General features: G+C 48.1%; 1 protein-coding gene across 2 annotated transcripts in view; it reads left to right on the forward strand.

The window, feature by feature from the left end:
- The window catches only part of LOC140392592 (protein polyglycylase TTLL10-like), a 185823-nt gene that overhangs the window by 70313 nt on the left and 94520 nt on the right, over positions 1-20990 (forward strand). The window contains exon 1 of one of the 2 annotated variants that reach the window (XM_072477990.1): positions 18527-18675. The exons of the other annotated variant lie outside the window; for it this stretch is intronic. Coding sequence (XP_072334091.1) covers positions 18662-18675 — 14 coding nt within the window. The 5' untranslated portion in view covers positions 18527-18661. Of the gene's footprint in view, positions 1-18526; positions 18676-20990 lie in introns of those variants that run through there. 2 annotated transcript variants of the gene reach the window in all.

Here is a 20990-nt window from a genome sequence, read left to right on the forward strand (position 1 = left end):
GGAGTCTGCACATTCTCCCTGTGTCTGCGTCGGTTTCCTCCGGATGCTCCGGTTTCCTCCCACAGTCCAAAGATGTGCAAGTTAAGTGGATTGGTCACGCTAAATTGCCCTTGGGTCAGATGGGGTTGCTGGGTTACAGGGATAGGGTGGAGGTGTGGGCTCAAGTGGGGTGCTCTTTTCAAGAGTCGGTGCAGACTCGATGGGATGAATGGCCTCCTTCTGCACTGTAAATTGTATGATTCTGAAAGATCCCACTCATTCTTGCCCGTGTTATATGTATCCTGTGGACCACCTTGAACTGTATCAGGCTCATCCTCGCGCACGAGGAAATCGCGTTTACCCTGCATAGCGCCTCACTCCACACTCCCCAGTTTATCTCCCCTCCCAGCTCCCCCTCCCACTTCTCCTTAATCTTTACCACCCGCTCACCTCCCTGCTCTCCAGGCCACCCGTATATGTCTCCAACCTTCCCTCCCCTTCCACATTCGGAAGCAGCAGTCGCCCCAACAGGGTGAACCTCGGTAGCTTGGGGAACACTTTCCAAACCGGCTGCGCGAAGTCCCTTACCTGCAGGTACCTAAACTCACTTCCTCTCGGGAACAGCAAGTTTTACTGCAGCTGTACAGGGCCTCAGTGAAATCACATCTGGAGTAGTGTCTCCTTCTTTGAAAAGAGATCTAACTGCTTTGGGAGCAATCTAGAGAGAGTTCACTCGCCTCATCACTGTGATAAAGGGGGCTTATCCTGTGAATTTAAACCCCTTTAAAATAAGCATCTGACTTTTGCCAATGCTTTGAGGCTTTGATGTTACAAAACGCTGTTTCTTTTGCACGTAAATTGCTTAGCTATTTAGATAAGGTGTTACAAACAGTGGTTCGGAAGTCTTTCTTTAAATTTATTATGCCCTTCCCAAACCTCAAATGAGTGTGGTGTTTCACCTTGAAGGTAAATATCACACAGTGTGTCCTTCTGCTGAAATATAAATTAATTTTAGATCAATTAGATGCACTTCATAAACTTTGACCTCTCACAGACATGCTGACATTGTTCGAACTCCACCCCATGAAGTTAATGTTACTTTGACCCGAGAGGTGGTGCCGTGGTTTGATTAAAAGCTGCAGCAAGTGGCAATTTTCCAATAGAACAACACTTGATTGAGTTCACTTTCCCCACTGAGAGGTGACCACCCCTCCTTCAATTCGGGATCCATATTTGCATACTTCTAACCCTTCAGAAAGCAAGACGCTAGTTCCCTAGCAAAAAGCTTTGCGGCAGTTGTCCCATGACTAGGCCTAATCGGCAACCAGCAGCTGACGGGTAGTTAGTCTCTGTCACATCAAACCCGCTACCGGCAAGATCGCAAACAGGTGGCAACACAGGCAGCCAACCGGACGTGCTACTTGACAACTTTCTCCTAAACGGACCCCGCGGGGCCAGGAAAGTTCAAACTGACCTCTCACCTTTATGAATTATCTACGCAACTTCTCCGAAGCCCCTTTATCCTTTTATATTATGGAGATAATTAGCTAGACGATGCCACTGCAGGTAATTATGAATATTTTGCAATACATATTCCTTGGCAGTGACATGTCTCTTCCCGAGACTATTCCTTGTCTCATAATATTTTGCAATTTGATTCTATTCCGTAATCTCAGGCTGACACGATATTACTTGTGCTCTTTTCTCCACTTAAAATCATATAATTGCTTTTTCCAAATGCTTCTCCATTTCTTAATACCCAAACGATGTAATTTGCTTGACTTGGCACCAGCGCATCCACATAGATTTCTTCAAGTGACATTCCTTCCGCAGGTTTCACCTGGAATGTACTTGTTTTGCCATGTGGAGAGCTTGAATAAAATTATTTCAGCCACATCTAGATCTTTATTTGAAAAATTAAATTTAGAGGACCCAATTATTTTTTCCCAATTAAGGGGCAATTTAGCGTGGCCAATCCACCTACCCTGCACATCTTTGGGTTGTGGGGGTGAGACCCACGCAAACACGGGGAGAATGTGCAAACTCCACACGGACAGTGAACCGGGGCCGGGATCGAACCAGGGGCCTCAGCGCCGTGAGGCAGCAGTGCTAACCACTGCGCCACCGTGCCGCCCAGCCACTTCTAGATCTGAACTGTAATTCCACATGGCTCCACACTATGTCCTCCATACTGATTCTGTTAATAATAATAATTATTATTATTGTCATATTGTCGGTAGGCTTACATGAACACTGCAATGAAGTTCCTGTGAAAATTCCCTGGTCGCCACACACGGGCGCCTGTTTGGGTACATGGAGGGAGAATTCAAATGTCCAATTCACCTAACAAGCACGTCTTTCTGGACTTATGGGAGGAAAACGGAGCACCCGGACGAAACCCACGCAGACACGGGGAGAACGTGCAGACTCCGCACAGACAGTGACCCAAGCGGGAATCGAACCTGGGACCCTGGTGCTGTGAAGCAACAGTGCTAATCACTGTGCTGCCGTGCCACCCATCTATGTTAGCTGTGATCGGTCGAATTTTGGGAATATCTCTATGCTCTATGATTGAGGATCTTGCGTTACGTCCGAGAATTTTTCAGACTGCTTGCTATCAGGTTTCACCCAGACTTCCTTCCTCTTGAAATACTGATAATCTGTTAGTCACAATAAAACATAACTGGAGCAAAGAAGGAAAAATTATTTAATTGAAGTGGTTTCCACAGTTGGGATAGACATGAAGCTTGGATCATGGGAAAGGGTTAGATGCAGCTGTTTACATTTCACTGGTGGGGATTGTCCACACAGTGCACTCCCAAATTGTTTGCTTGAATTGTGAGGTAAGTGTGCAGCTACTCATATTCCCCCCACTGTGATTCCCTTTGACTGACGTGGCGGAAGTTATAACAAGCTGCAGAAACATGACAACCTCTGGGCTTAACCACACCGCACCAGCTCAAGTTTTAACAGAAGCCTAGATAAGGCCCTGGAAATGAGATTTGACACGGGACGACTGATACAGCATTGTTCACGACTTTTAGTGAGTCCAGACATTTTCGTTTGCGAACTGGATAAACCTGTCTGCCCAGCCCGGCCACACCTCACTGTGGGTTGACTGTTCCAGGCGAGACCTGTGCGATTGTCGTCTTGTAACGCTGATTCCAGGATGCTTCCTTGACCTTATGGACTTTCGGCTTTTAATAATAAAAAAGGCAGTTCCTCCCGCCAAAGCCCTGATGCAGCTGCTAAGCTGACATGCCAGTCAGGCAATTGCGCCCAGAAATCCTTCAGGCATTTTGAGGTTTGCCTGGCAGTTATACAAAGGAATGCTGTTTCGGTGTCAGCCCTGTTATTATACATGACTCAAAAGTTTCAGACAGTATGGGTTGAAAGGAAAGTTTAAATGCTCAGGAATTTCTTTGAGATGATCTTTACAGAATTAAAGTTTTCCTGAGAAGTTTTCCTACATTAAAAGGTACAAATTGTGAATGCACGTTCTTGTAATACCGTAAAATGTTTTTAGTACGTCTTTTGTTTATGAGAGAGCCATATGTTTTCTACGTGCAAGTTTTAAAAAACATATAGCTCTTTTATTAACCGTTTTCAGTTTATATGATACAAAAATTGAAACAAGGACAACGGAACAATACAAGAAAATAACAAGCAAGAACACAAAACACCCCCCCCCCATCAACAACAAAGAAAAAGAAAACAGAACTGGACACACCAATTTACATAGCCCCCCCCCCCCACCCCGGCCCACCTCGGTAGGAACAAGCCCCCCCCCCCCCCAGCCCACCATGCTAGGACACCCCCCCAGCAGCTAACAGTGACCAACTCTGTGTAATAGACGATAAACAGTCGCCATCTCTGGTAGAACCCTTCAATTGACCCCACTCATGGTGTATTGAACCTTGTCAAAGGCTCAGCAAAACATGTGCGTATAGCTAGCTAGCTGGGCCCCTCGGACAGTGCCCGCACCTGACCTCAAACCCACAAAAAAGCGACTCATTCTAGCTCTGGTCAGGTGTGACCTACCTCATGTGCTCAGCCTCGCACATGAGGACTTGGCGTTTAATCTATGCAGGGCCTCATTCCACACCTCATCCTCCTCCCACTGGGCTTCAACCCCCCCCCCCCCCTGCGCCCCCACCCCCTCACCAAAACAGAGTCCTCCGCTAGAACCCATTCATATATACCGGACTGTATTACCCTCCTCTGACTCCTCCTACAAAAGGATCTTCTCAATCAAGAAGGATGATGGAGTCGCTGGGAATGTCAGGAATGTTTGTCTAACAAAACTTTGTACCTGAAGCTACTTAAATGAATCCGAGCCCGAGATCCCAAACTTCTCTTTCAATTCCACCAGGCTGGCCAACCACCCCTCCAGGAATAGGTCACATAATCTCTCCAGCCCTTTCCCCTCACAGTCCAAACCAAATGTGGCGTCCGACCTCGCTGCCTCAAACATGTGGTTAGCACAAATGGGAGCCAGCCATGATAGTGATCCCAGGTTAAAATGTTGGTGGAATTACCTCCATATTTTAAAAATGGAGACCGCCACCAGGAATGCCGAGTACTTTGCCGGTGGGAACGGAAGAGAAGCCATCACCAGCGCATCCTAACCGGACTCCCCGCACGATCCAGACACCATCGCCCCCAGGTAGATACAGGGTCCCCACACCATTTGCTCCCAGGTAGATCCCAGATCCCCACACCATCCGCTCCCAGGTAGATCCCGGATCTCCACAGCATCCGCTCCCAGGTAGATCCCGTTCCCCACACCATCCAGTCCCAGGTAGATCCCGGGACCCACACCATCCATTCCCAGATAGATCCCGGGTCTCCACACCATCTGCTCCCAGGTAGATCCCAGGTCTCCACACCATCCACTCCCAGGTAGATCTCAGGTCTCCACACCATCTGCTCCCAGGTAGATCCCAGATCCCCACACCATCCGCTCCCAGTTGGATCCCAGGTCTCCACACCATCAGCTCCCAGGTAGATCCCAGATCCCCACACCATCCACTCCCAGGTAGATCCCAGAAATCCACACCATCCGCTCCCAGGTAGATCCCAGATCCCCACACCATCCACTCCCAGGTAGATCCCAGAAATCCACACCATCCGCTCCCAGGTAGATCCCAGAAATCCATACTATCCGCTCCCAGGTAGATCCCGGGTCGCCACACCATCCATTCCCAGGTAGATCCCGGGACCCGCACCATCCATTCCCAGATAGATCCCGGGTCTCCACACCATCTACTCCTAGGTAGATCCCGGGTCTCCACATCATCCGCTCCCAGGTAGATCCCGGGTCTCCACACCATCCGCTCCCAGGTAGATCCCATTCCCCACACCATCCAGTCCCGAGTAGATCCCGGGACCCACACCATCCATTCCCAGGTAGATCCCAGGTCTCCACACCATCCACTCCTAGGTAGATCCCGGGTCCCCACACCATCCGCTCCCAGGTAGATCCCAGCTCCCCACACCATCCGCTCCCAGTTTGAATCCCAGGTCTCCACACCATCCGCTCCCAGGTAGATCCCAGATCCCCACACAATCCGCTCCCAGGTAGATCCCGGGTCTCCACACCATCCGCTCCCAGGTAGATCCCATTCCCCACACCATCCAGTCCCAGGTAGATCCCGGGACCCACACCACCCATTCCCAGATAGATCCCGGGTCTCCACACCATCTGCTCCCAGGTAGATCCCAGGTCTCCACACCATCCATTCCCAGGTAGATCCTGGGTCTCCACACCACCTGTCCCAGGTAGATCCCAGATCCCCACACCATCTGCTCCCAGGTAGATCCCAGATCCCCACAGCATCCGCTCCCAGGTAGATCCCGTTCCCCACACCATCCGTTCCCAGGTAGATCCCAGGTCTCCACACCATCTGCTCCCAGGTAGATCCCAGATCCCCCAACCATCTGCTCCCAGGTAGATCCCGGGTCCCCATACCATCTGCTCCCAGGTAGATCCCAGATCCCCACAGCATCCACTCCCAGGTAGATCCCGTTCCCCACACCATCCGTTCCCAGGTAGATCCCAGGTCTCCACACCATCTGCTCCCAGGTAGATCCCAGATCCCCCAACCATCTGCTCCCAGGTAGATCCCGGGTCCCCATACCATCTGCTCCCAGGTAGATCCCAGATCCCCACAGCATCCGCTCCCAGGTAGATCCCGTTCCCCACACCATCCGTTCCCAGGTAGATCCCAGGTCTCCACACCATCTGCTCCCAGGTAGATCCCAGATCCCCCAACCATCTGCTCCCAGGTAGATCCCGGGTCCCCATACCATCTGCTCCCAGGTAGATCCCAGATCCCCACAGCATCCGCTCCCAGGTAGATCCCGTTCCCCACACCATCCGTTCCCAGGTAGATCCCAGGTCTCCACACCATCTGTTCCCAGGTAGATCCCAGATCCCCACACCTTCCGAGGCCCTCAGGACAATGGTCAATGGCTCAATCGCTAATGCGAACAGTAGGGGAGACACTGGACTCCCCTGCCTCCTGCCCCTGTGTAGCTGAAAAATTACCCAAACTCATGGTATTTGTACGAACACTGGGCAATGGAGCCTTGTACAGCAGACATACCCAAGACACAAACCTGGGGCCCAACCAAAACCTCTCCAAAACCACAAAAGGGTACCTTCCCCTTCACCCTATCAAACGCCTTTTCTACATCTAATGGCACAATTATGTCCGGCCTGGACCCCGGGGTAAAAACCACGTTCAGCAGTCGCTGCACATTGGACAACAATCTTCGGCCCTTTACAAATCCCGTCTGGTCCTCCCTAACTACCTCCGGAAGACAAGGTTCCTACCTCAATGCCAGAACCTTAGCCAACAACTTAGCATCCACGATAAGGAGTGAAATAGAGTGGGATGACCTGCATTCTGCAGGACCCCTGTCTTTTTTCAGGATATGGGATAAGGGAGACAAAGCATCGCAGGGAGGAAACCCTGGGACAAAGAACCATTGAAGATCCCTATCTGTAACGGAACCAGCTGGAACCTCTTGTGAAATTCCACCGGGAACCCGTCAGGCCCCAGGTGACTTCCATGTTTGCATCTGTCCTATCACTGTGCAGACTTCCCCTAAAAGCAATGGTGCCTCCAGCTCATCCCACATTTCCTCCCAAACCTCGGGTAACTCCAAGCCCTCTAGAAACCCTGTCATCCCCGATTTCCTCTGGTAGCTCTGACCTGTAAAGCCTCTCATCAAAGGTCCAAGTGACTTTATCTGGGGCAGAAACCAGCCTGTCTCCCTCATCCCTGACCTGGATAATCTCCCATGAGGCCACCTGCCACCTTAGCTGGTGAGCCAAGAGACGTCTGGCTTTCTCCCCATAGTAATTTATAGGTAACCCCCCACAGGCGCCCCAACTAGTGCACCGCGCTATCAGTCGGCAGCAGGGGAAACTGCGTCTGCAGCTTTTTCCTGCTTGCCAGGAGTTCCGGGGTTGGGTGACTTGAATATCTACTGTCCACTTCCAAAATGTCATCAACTAACTTCCTAGCCTCCCTGTCCATGTGTATCTTATACGATATAATCTCCCCTCTAATCACCACCTTCAATGCATTCCATAGAATATGATGTGGAGATGGACTGGGGTGGGCACAGTAAGAAGTCTCACAACACCACCAGATTGAAGTCCTCAGGTTTATTTGGAATCACTAGCTTTCGGAGCACAGCTCAGGGCTCACCTGATGAAGAAGCTGTGCTCCGAAAGCTAGTGATTCCAAAGAAACCTCTTGGACTGTAACTTGGTGTTGTGAGACTTCTTACTGTCCCATAGAATAGAGGACAAACCATCCCGTTGCGGATCTAAGACCTGAAGGAGCTGCGTTCTGAAAGCTAGAGGTTCCAAACACACCTGTTCGATTTTAACCTGGTGTTGTAAGACTTCTCTCTCCAATTTGGAAGAGCTTTGCTACTTTTCCTGCTTAAACGGAAAGCCTCACAATTTTCGTAGATTACGTTGGTGCCTATGCTGCATCTTTGAAAGAGCTACCCAATTCGTCCCACTCCGCCAACCCTCCCCCACCCCCTTTCCCCTTATACCTTCACGTTTTACCTTTTTGAAGTATGTATCCAATTTCCTTTTCAAAGTTACGGCAATTTGCTTTCAATTCCCTTGTAGGCAGCATTCCAGATTACCAACACTGGTCAAATAAAATCCTCCTCATCATCCCTCTTGCCAATCATTTTTATAGCAACCAGTGAAAGCACATTTTCTTCTTTTAATCTGTCCAAACCCCTCGTGATTCACGCTAACCATCGCACTGAATTCACTATCGTTGCCACACCACCATTTTCCATTTGGGGCTGTGTTTTATCTCAGACCTGCCCTCCCCTCCTCAAACTAAAGTAACAAAACTGTTTGTAAATTATATATAAATACGCAAGGATTCAGTGGATTCTGAGCAATGCCAATTTGTACATAGCTGGGCTGGGCAATCACCCAGCACTCCACATTGTGGAGTCTGGGAAATCTTAACTCCCAGGCCTCAACTATACGCTCGTTGTCAATCTTTTGCCCAAAACCAAAAAAAACCCACAATTATAATCTGGACTTTCTGGGCTTTTTTCAGCGTTGGCTTCTGGTAATGAACTGGTGGGGCTGCTCTGCTTTATATTCCATGAAGCCAGTTAAGGTTCTTGCTAATGATTACGGAGAGTAATCATGCGAGAAAATGTGTGCTCATTTTGGATGAGCTGAGCTTAGCTGGCACTCACTGTTGATTCCTTTGCTTCTGCAATCGAGATTATTTGCTTGATAGAACAATAGCTTGTATTTATAAAGCACCTTTAATGAGATCAAATGTCCCAAGGCACTTCACGGGGGCTGTAAAACAAAACTTCACACTGAGCTGTGGAGGGAGATATTAGGTCAGATGGCTAAAAGCTTGGTCAAAGTGGTAGACTACAAGGAGTATCTTGGAGGCAGACAAAAGGCAGAAAGGTTTTGGGGGAAGGAATTCCAGAGTTTAGGATCTTGGCAGCTGAAGGCACAGCCACGTAGGGGGAGGAAGGTAATCTGGGATGGTCAAGAGGCTGGAATTAAGGGCGGCACGGTGGCGCAGTGGTTGTCTCACGGCGCTGAGGTCCCAGGTTCGATCCCGGCTCTGGGTCACTGTCTGTGTGGAGTTTGCACATTCTTCCCGTGTTTGCGTGGATTTCACCCCCACAACCCAAAGATGGACATGGTAGGTGGACTGGCCACGCTAAATTGTCCCTTAAGTGGAAAAAATTAATTGGGCATTCTAAATTTTTTTTAAAAAGAGGCTGGAATTAGACAAGCTTGACAGCTTTCTGACCCCTGTACTCGCCTAGCTGCTCATAGTTTTTCACATATCTCCAAACACCCCTTGTTTATTCTATGAGATTCACCACCTTCTCCATCTCCCCAGGACCCAGCTGTTGATCACTCAGTTGCCTCACTTTACTCAAGAACATAGGAGCAGGAGCAGATCGTTCAGCCCCTCCGGCCTGTTCCCGATTCAATGAGGTCATGGTTGATCGGTGTCCTAATTTCCCTTGCCCACTGTGTCTCACTATTCCTTAATACTGCTAGCTCGCAAATAAATCTATCAATCTTAGATTTTAAAATTATTAATTGAGCGAGCTTTTAATGGAAAGCGTTCCACACTGCTATCACCATTTCTGTAAATTTCCTAACTTCTTTCCTGAATGACCAATGTAAGAAAAGAAAAAGATAGTTTTAAGGGATTTATATTTGTATTGGTAAATATTATAAGAGGCTGAATTATCCGTCTCCCGACGCTGGCAGCTAAAAGTGCGATTGGGCGGAGATTAGTGGGTATAACAAAAATCGTGATTTGCGCCTGGCGCCGATTCCGACGCCACGCTCCTGTCCCCCACGGGCGGCGTTAGTGAAGTTTGTGCCCGTATATTCAAGCCCGATTTGAATCTTATTAGCGGGTTGCACGCAATCTGCCCCACGCCTCCACGGTGCTCCAACCCCTTCAGGCAAGAGTCAAGCGGGTACAAAGTGGTGCGAGTATTTACGAGCGAGGCCTGGACGCCATGGCTGTTGAGGGGTAACGAGATGCTGAGAAAACTCCAGAGTCTTGTGAGGCTTGCTGGGGGATGGCTGCCTGGCCACAGGGAGTAGCAGGAATGCCTTGGTGCCAAGCCCGTGGACTCTGGGTGTCCTCCTCGGGATCGGGGTGGTTTAAATGCACACCTCAGATGCTCCTTACAGATTCCTGGCTGTTCACACTGCTGACTGCTCAGTGGGTCAGGGAGCTCATGTGGCAGCCCACCCCTCTGGAAACCCTCATACCCCAGCAGTATCATCAAGGGGATGGGCATGGCCATGCTCAGTTGCTGCTCCAGCTGCCGATCCCGGCCTGAACCCGGCACCTCGGTGTCCGCGCATGTGCAGTTGGGCCGGTGCCAACTAACGTATGCGCAGTGGCCTTCTTCCCCACGACGGCCCCAATGGCACCGATTCTCCGCTCTGCGGAGAATCGCGTCCCGGCATCGGGGCGGTGTGGCACGATTCGCGCGGCCTTCCGACGATTCTCCGACCCGGCGGGGGGTCGGAGAATCCCGCCCATAGTTTCCCAAATGGAGAATCCAGCCCAAGGTATAGCCTTAAGTGGATTTAGTTTATTGTTTCTGTGCCTGGGAAGGTAAAACCTATTAAAGCTGGACAAAGGGGTTTGTATGTATGTGGGTTGTTAAGTTCCAACTGTATTTCTATTGTGCTTAGAGGGGGCTACTGCATAAAGAATAAATAAAAGGCATAAGCATGTGGGTGCTGCTGAGCAACTGGGGCCTTGTAAGGTAGAGAGGCTTTCCAGCGAATTCGATTGCAGTTGAAGACAGGTAGTGAGAGAGAAGAAAGCTCTGCTCGAAGTAATTGGTTTAGAAGACTAGAGAGGGAACATCTCTCTCAGCTTTGCAACAAGAAAAGCCCCACCATCGAGTAATGATTAAGAAAACAAGTGCAGAGATCTGAAGAACTGCTAGTTAAGTAAACAGAGACCAAGTTAGGTTTCAGAAGAATTGAAGTAAGAGTAAACAAAGTGTTCTGAGTTAAAGAGTCACTTGCAGTAACCAGATTTAAAGTGTGACAGCAGCCTCCAAAGGTAAACCAAATGGCTGATGTCATTTTAATACAGTCTTTGAACGCAATTGTGAGCTGTTTGTGCGCCGGTCAAGACAAATAAATTCTAAAGGGTTGGTGTGAAACTCTGGGCGCGATTCTCCGACCCCCACCGGGTCGGAGAATCACCGGGGGCCGGCGTGAATCCCGCACCCGCCGTGTCCTGAATTTTCCGCCGCCGGAGATTCGGTGGGGGCGGGAACTGCGCCGCGCCGGTCGGCGGAAATCCCCCGGCGATTCTCCAGTCCGCGATGGGCCGAAGTCCCGCCGCTGTCAACCCACGCCATAAAAATAAAGAGCTTACCTGCGGGGGCTGGCAGGGATCCGGGGAGTTTTACGCAGCTTAGGCTGTGGAATACGGGCCCTCGCACTTCCGGTTCCGACTCCGCGCATGCACATGGCAGCGGCCATACCGAATGCGATGGCGGACTCGGACCGCGGACCAGGACCAAGAAACAAGGTCCCACCGATCTGCCCAGCGCCGCTTCATCTGACCCGCCCGATCATTGCCCCGGCCACCCATAAGGCCCCCCCTGGTGCTGGATCCTCCCCGCCCCTCACCAGCGCGGCCGTGGACTGAGTCCCGACCGGACAGACGCGGTTAGAACCACACCTTCGAGAACTCAGCCTGGCCGGGATCGCTGGGAGGGCCTCTGACAATGGACCCCCGGCCACGCGCCGGGCCCGATTCTCACGTAAAAGTCGATTCTCCGCACCCGCACCAAATGCGATTTCGGAGCGGGGCGGCGGAGAATCCAGCCCCAGGTGTGGGTTTTGGAATGCAAACCGCTAAGAACATAGAACATAGAACAAAGAACATAGAACATTACAGCGCAGTACAGGCCCTTCGGCCCTCGATGTTGCGCCGACCTGTGAAACCACTCTAAAGCCCATCTGCACTATTCCCTTATCATCCATATGACCATTTGAATGCCCTTAGTGTTGGCGAGTCCACTACTGTTGCAGGCAGGGCATTCCACGCCCTTACTACTCTCTGAGTAAAGAACCTACCTCTGACATCTGTCTTGTATCTATCTCCCCTCAATTTAAAGCTATGTCCCCTTGTGCTAGACATCACCATCTGAGGAAAAAGGCTCCCGCTGTCCAACCCTATCCAATCCTCTGATCATCTTGTATGCCTCAATTAAGTCATCTCTTAACCTTCTTCTCTCAAACGAAAACAGCCTCAAGTCCCGCAGCCTTTCCTCATAAGATCTTTCCTCCATACCAGGTAACATTCTGGTAAATCTCCTCTGCACCCTTTCCAATGCTTCCACATCCTTCCTATAATGCGGCGACCAGAATGCACGCACTACTCCAAATGCAGCTGCACCAGAGTTTTGTACAGCTGCAACATGACCTCATGGCTCCGAAACTCAATCCCCCTGCCAATAAAAGCTAACACACCGTACGCCTTCTTAACAACCCTCTCAACCTGGGTGGCAACTTTCAGGGATCTATGTACATGGACACCGAGATCTCTTTGCTCATCCACACTGCCTAGAATCTGACCATTAGCCCAGTACTCTGTCTTCCTGTTATTCCTTCCAAAATGAATCACCTCACACTTTTCTGCATTAAACTCCATTTCCCACCTCTCAGCCCAGCACTGCAGCTTATCTATGTCCTTCTGTAACTTGTAACATCCTTCCGCACTGTCCACAACTCCACCGACTTTAGTGTCATCTGCAAATTTACTCACCCATCCTTCTACGCCCTCCTCCAGGTCATTTATAAAAAGGACAAACAGCAGTGGCCCCAAAACAGATCCTTGTGGTACACCACTAGTAACTGGACTCCAGTCTGTACATTTCCCATCAACCACCACCCTTTGTCTTCTTCCAGCTAGCCAATTTCTGATCCAAACTGCTAAATCACCCTGAATCTCATACCTCCGTATTTTCTGTAGTAGCCTACCGTGGGGAACCTTATCAAACGCTTTACTGAAATCCATATACACCACATCAACTGCTTTCCCCTCATCCACCTGTTTGGTCACCTTCTCAAAGAACTCAATAAAGTTTGTGAGGCACGACCTACCCTTCACAAAACCATGTTGACTATCTCGAATCAAATTATCCCTTTTCAGATGATTATACATCCTATCTCTTATAAACCTTTCCAAGATTTTGCCCACAACAGAAGTAAGGCTCACTAGTCTATAGTTACCTGGGTTGTTTCTACTCCCCTTCTTGAACAAGGGGACAACATTTGCTCCAGTCTTCTGGCATTTATCCTGTAGACAAAGCTGACTTAAAGATCAAAGCCAAAGGCTCAGCAATCTGCTCCCTAGCTTCCCAGAGAATCCTAGGATAAATCCCATCCGGCCCAGGGGACTTATCTATTTTCACACTTTCCAAAATTGCTAACACCTCCTCCTTATGAACCTCAAGCCCTTCTAGTCGAGTAGCCAGAATCTCAGTATTCTCCTCAACAACATTGTCTTTTTCCTTTGTGAATACTGACGAAAAATATTCATTTAGCACCTCTCCTATCACCTCGGATTCCAAGCACAACTTTCCACTACTGTCCTTGACTGGCCCTACTCTTACCCTAGTCATTTGTTTATTCCTGACATATCTATAGAAAGCTTTAGGGTTATCCTTGATCCTACTTGCCAAAGACTTCTCATGTACCCTCCTGGCTCTTCTTAACTCTCTCTTTAGGTCCTTCCTAGCTAACTTGTAACTCTTGAGCACCCTAACTGAACCTTCAGCTAAGGGAAAGTATAATTGCGAAAGAAGATTTTAAAGTGTGTTTTTGGGAGTGGAATTTGGGAACTCTCACTTGACAATGATCTGGGAGGATTCTGAGGAGACATCCGCAATCATTCGTTCAGAGTGGAAAGTTTATTTTCTTGTGTGCTGAAAAGGGACTATGTGTTAATGAGACCATTAAGAATTAAAGTTACTTTGTAATCCATGGTGATCATGAAGCGCATCACCTCCATACTCCCAGAACGCCTTGATCCACTGCAATTCGCATACCGCTGCAACCGGTCCACATCAGATGCCATTTCCCTGGCCCTACACTCAGCCCTGGAGCATCTCGAGAACAAGGACTCCTACTTTAGACTCCTATTTATTGACTACAGCTCCGCCTTCAACACCATAATCCCAGCCAAGCTCATATCAAAGCTCCAAAACCTAGGACTTGACTCCCCACTCTGCAACTGGATTCCCGATTTTCTGACCAACAGACCACAATCAGTAAGAATGAACAACAACACCTCCTCCACAATAGTCCTCAACACCGGCGCCCCGCAAGGCTGCGTACTTAGCCCCCTACTCTACTCCCTGTACACACACGACTGCGTGACAAAACTTGGTTCCAACTCCATCTACAAGTTTGCTGACAATACGACCATAGTGGGCCGGATCTCGAATAACGATGAGTCCGAATACAGGAGGGAGATAGAGAACCTAGTGGAGTGGTGTAGCAACAACAATCTCTCCCTCAATGCCAGCAAAACTAAAGAGCTGGTCATTGACTTCAGGAAGCAAAGTACTGTACACACCCCTGTCAGCATCAACGGGGCCGAGGTGGAGATGGTTAGCAGTTTCAAATTCCTAGGGGTGCACATCTCCAAAAATCTGTCCTGGTCCACCCACGTCGACGCTACCACCAAGAAAGCACAACAGCGCCTATACTTCCTCAGGAAACTAAGGAAATTCGGCATGTCCACATTAACCCTTACCAAGTTTTACAGATGCACCATAGAAAGCATCCTATCGGGCTGCATCACAGCCTGGTATGGCAACTGCTCGGCCCAGGACCGCAAGAAACTTCAGAGAGTCGTGAACACCGCCCAGTCCATCACACGAACCCAACTCCCATCCATTGACTCCATCTACACCTCCCGCTGCCTGGGGAAAGCGGGCAGCATAATCAAAGATCCCTCCCACCCGGCTTACTCACTCTTCCAACTTCTTCCATCGGGCAGGAGATACAGAACTCTGAGAACATGCACGAACAGACTCAAAAACAGCTTCTTCCCCACTGTCACCAGACTCCTAAATGACCCTCTTATGGACTGACCTCATTAACACTACACCCTGTATGCTTCATCCGATGCCAGTGGTTATGTAGTTACATTGTGTATGTTGTGTTGCCCTATTATGTATTTTCTTTTATTCCCTTTTCTTCTCATGTACTTAATGATCTGTTGAGCTGCTCGCAGAAAAATACTTTTCACTGTACCTCGGTACTCGTGACAATAAACAAATCCAATCCAATCCAATCCAATGTTAATCTGAAAACCTGTGCGTATTGTTAAACAAAGGGGGGAGTAAAAGAGTATTTTCATTTCATTTCATTGTATCACAATCCAACTTTTCATGTTCAAATAAATGTTTTTTTCTTGTTTTTAAAACTAATTAGTGGGCCTGTGACTCTGCTCCTCCGCATTTTATGCAACAACAAAAAAGTTAAATGCTCTTTTGAGTCAAGGTACCATTCTGGAATCTTCCCGTCCAATTTTAACATCAACTGGCTTTGATTTTACCTATTGCTCACTTGTGGAAGAATGTCCTATCAATTCCTTTCAAAAGCCTAAAATCCCAATCAAACACCCCGTTACGTTTTATATCCAAGTGATTACAAACCTAGTTGATGTAATCTCTCTTCACAATTTAACCCTCGGAACACTAATGACTCTGATGAATCTGCACTAGAACATAGAACATAGAACATACAGTGCAGAAGGAGGTCATTGGGCCCATCGAGTCTGCACCGACCCACTTTATCCCTCACTTCCACCCTATCCCCATAACCCAATAACCACTCCTAACCTTTGTTTGGTCACGAAGGGCAATTTAGCATGGCCAATCCACCTAACCTGCACGTCTTTGGACTGTGGGAGGAAACCAGAGCACCCGGAGGAAACCCACGCAGACACGGGGAGAACGAGCAGACTCCGCACAGTCAGTGACCCAGAGGGGAATCGAACCTGGGACCATGGCGCTGTGAAGCACAGTGCTATCCACTTGTGCTACCGTGCTGCCCACTATGCTCCTTCCAAGACCAACGTAGCCTTTCTCAGGTGTAGAGCTCTGAACTGACACAGTATCCTAAATGTGGTCTTTACCAGGGCCAATACTTGCACATATCATGAACTAGTCTCTTTGGATATTATACCCTCATGCTGGCATCACCTTCTCTTTGAGAAACCTACCCCTCAATTCAGCCCCTCTGTTTGTTGACCCATCTTTAACCTCCCATTTCTTTCCAATACTTTTAAATGGGGCATTGGAACCTAACTCTGTGTCCGCCACCCTCATTGCTGCCTGTTCAAATCCTTTTAGTCTTGTCCCTCCCCACTCACAATGCCAATGCCTTTGACGATTGTGATGGTTGATGACCACTGATGACCTCCTGACTAAATTTAATTGCCATGTCCCAGGTATGTGACATACTAAAACACCTTTGTGCATTTTATTGTGTTAAAGGCATGCAATATATAAATGCAAATTGTTGTTACAAGTGTTCTTATTCAGCAATAGTCTTTGTTCCATGTGAGGCAAAGGGAAACTATACTTGTGGATTTCTCGTCCGTTTCCTCTGTCGATTTCTAAGGATGGTGATGACTTCTGGGTTGAATTTTCACATCAGAGGCAGGAAACTGTTCCCGCTTCCTGAATCCATCCCGAAACAGTGACTGGCCTGAAGGTTTGGCCAGGCCATTCCTTAATTGGCCGTTGAGACAGATCTGCTATTCAATTAAGGGCAGCAGACAGGCTCCTGAAGCCGGAGGGTTGAGAGTCCTTCCTGCCTGAATCAAAGCCAGCCTTTAATGAATGATACGTAACTGAGAGGATGCTTCAACGTGGGCAATGTCTACAGGGTGGCCTGTGTCTGCACCCCCACCTGAGGCAGGCAGGGATGACTTGTAGGCTTGCGTGGAACACTGGAATCCAGCCTCCAGACAGTGAACTTATGACCCACTAGAATTATTTTAAGGACTAGGTTAAAGATAATATGGTTTCAGAGCAAGGTGTTTCAAATGCAAGAGAATTTACAGCAAACTTCTTTGTACGTCTGTTGTCTCCACTAGACCTAACTTGAAACAAGGAAACCATGTGTTTTTCCTGGTTAGTGTTACTGTTTACCCTGAGGCAGTAATAATAATCTTAGAATAATTATCTTTATTAGTGTCGCAAATAGGCTTACAGTAACACTGCAATGAAGTTACTGTGACAATCCCCTAGTTGCCACATTCATTGAACAAGCACGTCTTTCGGGACTTGTGGGAGGAAGCCGGAGCACCCAGAGGAAACCCACGCAGACATGGGGAGAATGTGCAGACTCCACACAGACCGTGACCCAAGCCGGGAATCGAACCTGGGCCCCTGGCACTGTGAGGCAACATTGCTAACCACTGTCCTACCATCAGTATATTGGTAAATAAGAAGGACATCACTCAGTGCGAAAATAATGTGAACCTGAAATTGCCGCATCGGTGGGAAGTTGCAGGAAAATCCCGCCCCAATCCCACCCCAGGCAAAATAGCCAGCGCCCAGAACAAGGAAAGGAAACTGGCACGCCAGCTGGCTCCTGTATTTTCAAGTCCCGTCCACCAGAATATAATATAATAATAATCTTTATTATTGTCACAAGTAGGCTTACAGTAACACTGCAATGAAGTTACAGGGAGAACGTGCAGAGAACCTGGAACCCTGGCGCTATGAAGCAACAGTGCTAACCACTGTGCTTCAGTGCCGCCTATATTCAGCTGCCTTTGTGTCTACAACACTTTTCTGACTGAAAAAAGAAGTCATGCACAGCACAGGGGCAGCGATACTCAAATGTAATTTTAATTTGGTCACCGGGTCATTAATCTCTCCTCTTGATATCCTTGTCATGATCTCATCGGGGCTATATGATTCAAGGAACATCCTTAAAATGTTTGGCAACTCCTTTATTTTTTTATTTTTTAGCACGCGACATAGCTTTAGTTACATCACAGTGTATGGCCCCAATGATTGGTTACATTTTTCCAGTAAAAGTCATTGGTTGAATATTTTCTAATGAAGCTGACACCTAATTGACTCACTTACAACCATTCACAATTATATCTGAACTTCATAACTTTCTGTTCGGTGTTTTGACCAGTGTATTTAAAGGGGGATTCCAGGCAAGCTTCATTCCCCAAATGGCCATGAATAGGATGCTGTGAAGACTCTGTTCAATTGAACATCAGGCATCGTTTACATTTATTGGCTGTAGTTCAAACCTACAACATAGGTTTCAGGTTTTATTCCGTTTCGGGAAATTTGACGCGAAGGTGCAAAGGTTCGAAAATCGTAGCAACAAACATGTCTGCAGTGTACTTTATCCACTTGTTTGGTAGTGCCCCTTTAAGAAAGGTCTTTATGACTGTCTGTGGTCACCACCAGCATCATAGTGGATCAGGAGGACTGGGTGAAAAGATAATATGGCTTCTGAGCAAGGTGTTTCCAATACGAGAGAATTTAGAAATAAGTTCCTTGTAAGTCTGATGACACCACTTGACTTCACTTCAAACAAGGAGCCATGTGCTTCCCCAGGTTAGTGTTTAACTAATGCAGTGTACTACTAAGTACGCCAAACATCACACAGTATGAAGGCAGTGTGAATTACTGCATCTCTAGCCCAGGCTACATTGAGATTACCGTGAGAGGTTATCCGAGATTCGTTAGCCTTTACAATTATTGAATTTGCCTTGGGGTGGCATGTGGCACAGTGGTTAGCACGGCTGCCTCACGGCGCTGAGGACCCGGGTTCGAATCCCGGCCCTGGTTCACTGTCCGTGTGGAGTTTGCACATTCTGTCGCCCCCACAAGCCCCAGAAATGTGCAGGGTAGGTGGATTGGTCACTCTAAATTTCCCCTTAATTGGAAAAAATTGGCCACTCTAAATTTATTTTTTAAAAAAAATTATTGAATTGACGTGGTTAGAAAAAATTATAATCTACAGACTTAAATCTTTGGACCTCCCCCCACCCCCGCCGCAGACATTGTAGTATTTAATCAAAGCCCGCTTTGCTCTGATGGATGGGAAATATGCCATGTCATTATTTGAAAGGAGGGCAGGGCAGTTACCCACCAGTGTCCTGATCAATATTTATCCCTCAATCAATAAAACATTTAACAAGGTTGTTGCCACATTGCTGTTTGTGGGAGTTTGCTGTGTGCAAATTGGCTGCTGTGTGTCCTGCGTTACAACTGTGGCTTCAATGGCTCTCAGGCACTTTGAGTTTGTGCTGAAATACGCTGTATGAACTCAAGCCTTTTCTTCTTTCTTTCTAAATCCCTCTGAGGCCTTTTGCAGGTTCCAGGCATTGTCTGCGCGGGGCAGAGTATTACCTTGCCTGGTAACAGAATGGCTCATTTCACAGTCAAAGACGCAGATAGCTTTGTTATCGTCCCTGCCTAGGGGGCTCCTCAGCCAAAGTAACTTTTGGGTTACTCTGCATTACAAGGATTGATGGGTACAAATGCTGCAGAAGTACCCTGGTTGGCATTGCTGCATGACCCTTGCTTGTGCTCACCGCTTGGGGCAGCGGCTACTTCCAGTTATGCAACAGAAAAAGTTTCCATTCCCCCATCCTTCTGCTAGTGGGAAAACCCAATGGAATTTGCAAGCGGTGGAAACTGCTGACCTGGCCAGCAGCACCCACATCCCGTGAAAGAATTTAAAAAACATCTAGGTCTGAAAGTCGTCTCCAGAATTGCGACAAATGCATCTGATATTTTGATTTGATGGATCTTGTACTCCATGGAATTTAGAATGATAGCAAATAGTGGGTGAGTTACGAGGTTACGAGTCAGGTCTGTGCACTCTGTGAATATATCAGGGCTCAAAGACTGTCTGGACTCTGAACAGAGTAACGACTAAAATGGCTAGCCCCCAAAAATGGGCAGAGGGATTCCTGTGAGCTATTAACCCCAGCTGCAGATTGCAATGCAGGACGTCCAACAACTCTGAATTGCCTGCTCATTTAACTGATGTCTGCACTGACATTAAATTGACAGCGCTAACCACACTGTCCATCAGCTGGGTATGTTGGCAGAGGGCCAATATCGTGAGTGACCAGCACCGTTTTAAGATAACCCGCATTTGTTAAAGGGGAGGTGCATTGTGGCTGAATCAGGTGCTGGGAAAACATGGTCTAGCTGGGGAAGAAAGGAAGTAAAAAGTTACAAAAGAGAACACTCTGCTAGCCTTCGAGCAACAGAACTCAGACTTTGTGGCACCCAAGACAGGGGTCGAACTTGGTTCGATTGGTTGACTGGTGGCCAATGAATTGGCCACAAGGCCATATTCTGCCCGGTAACGGGTGGTGATTGATCCAGCCTGAGTGCGATGATTTCTACAGACCTAAGCAAAGCAAAGTGGGGTCCCTGGACAGTCAGAGGAAAGGGCCTGCTCTCTTTCTCTCGTGTTTTCTCCAGGAAGGGTTTGTATTTTTGAAACTGCAGGGACCTGAATGAAAATCATTACAGACTGGAAAGCAGAAATCTCGACCTGGAAGCTTGGTTTGAAAGAATGTGTGCAAGAAACAACCATCTGACGCAAAGACTCACCTTTTACTTATTATTTTCACCACTCTCTTCCCCTCTGTGTTTGTTTGTCATGTGTGTAGAGGGTGGGAGGCAAGTTAAAGTGGGGGATTAGGAATTGGATAATAGTTAACCGGTTGTATTTGCTGCATATTTCATTGTGGTTCTTGTTGTAAATAAAAAGTAATTGTGCTTAAATTTACAAACCTGGTGACTGTAATTATTGAGCAGCCAAGGCCCAAAGACTTTGGGTATTTCTCTAAGAGTTATTTGTCAATTCAATTGTGTTGTGACTCCGGGTCAAGAGGGGCTGGACTTGG

This window comes from Scyliorhinus torazame, chromosome 16, assembly GCF_047496885.1.
Source record: "Scyliorhinus torazame isolate Kashiwa2021f chromosome 16, sScyTor2.1, whole genome shotgun sequence".
NCBI classification, from domain to species: domain Eukaryota; kingdom Metazoa; phylum Chordata; class Chondrichthyes; order Carcharhiniformes; family Scyliorhinidae; genus Scyliorhinus; species Scyliorhinus torazame.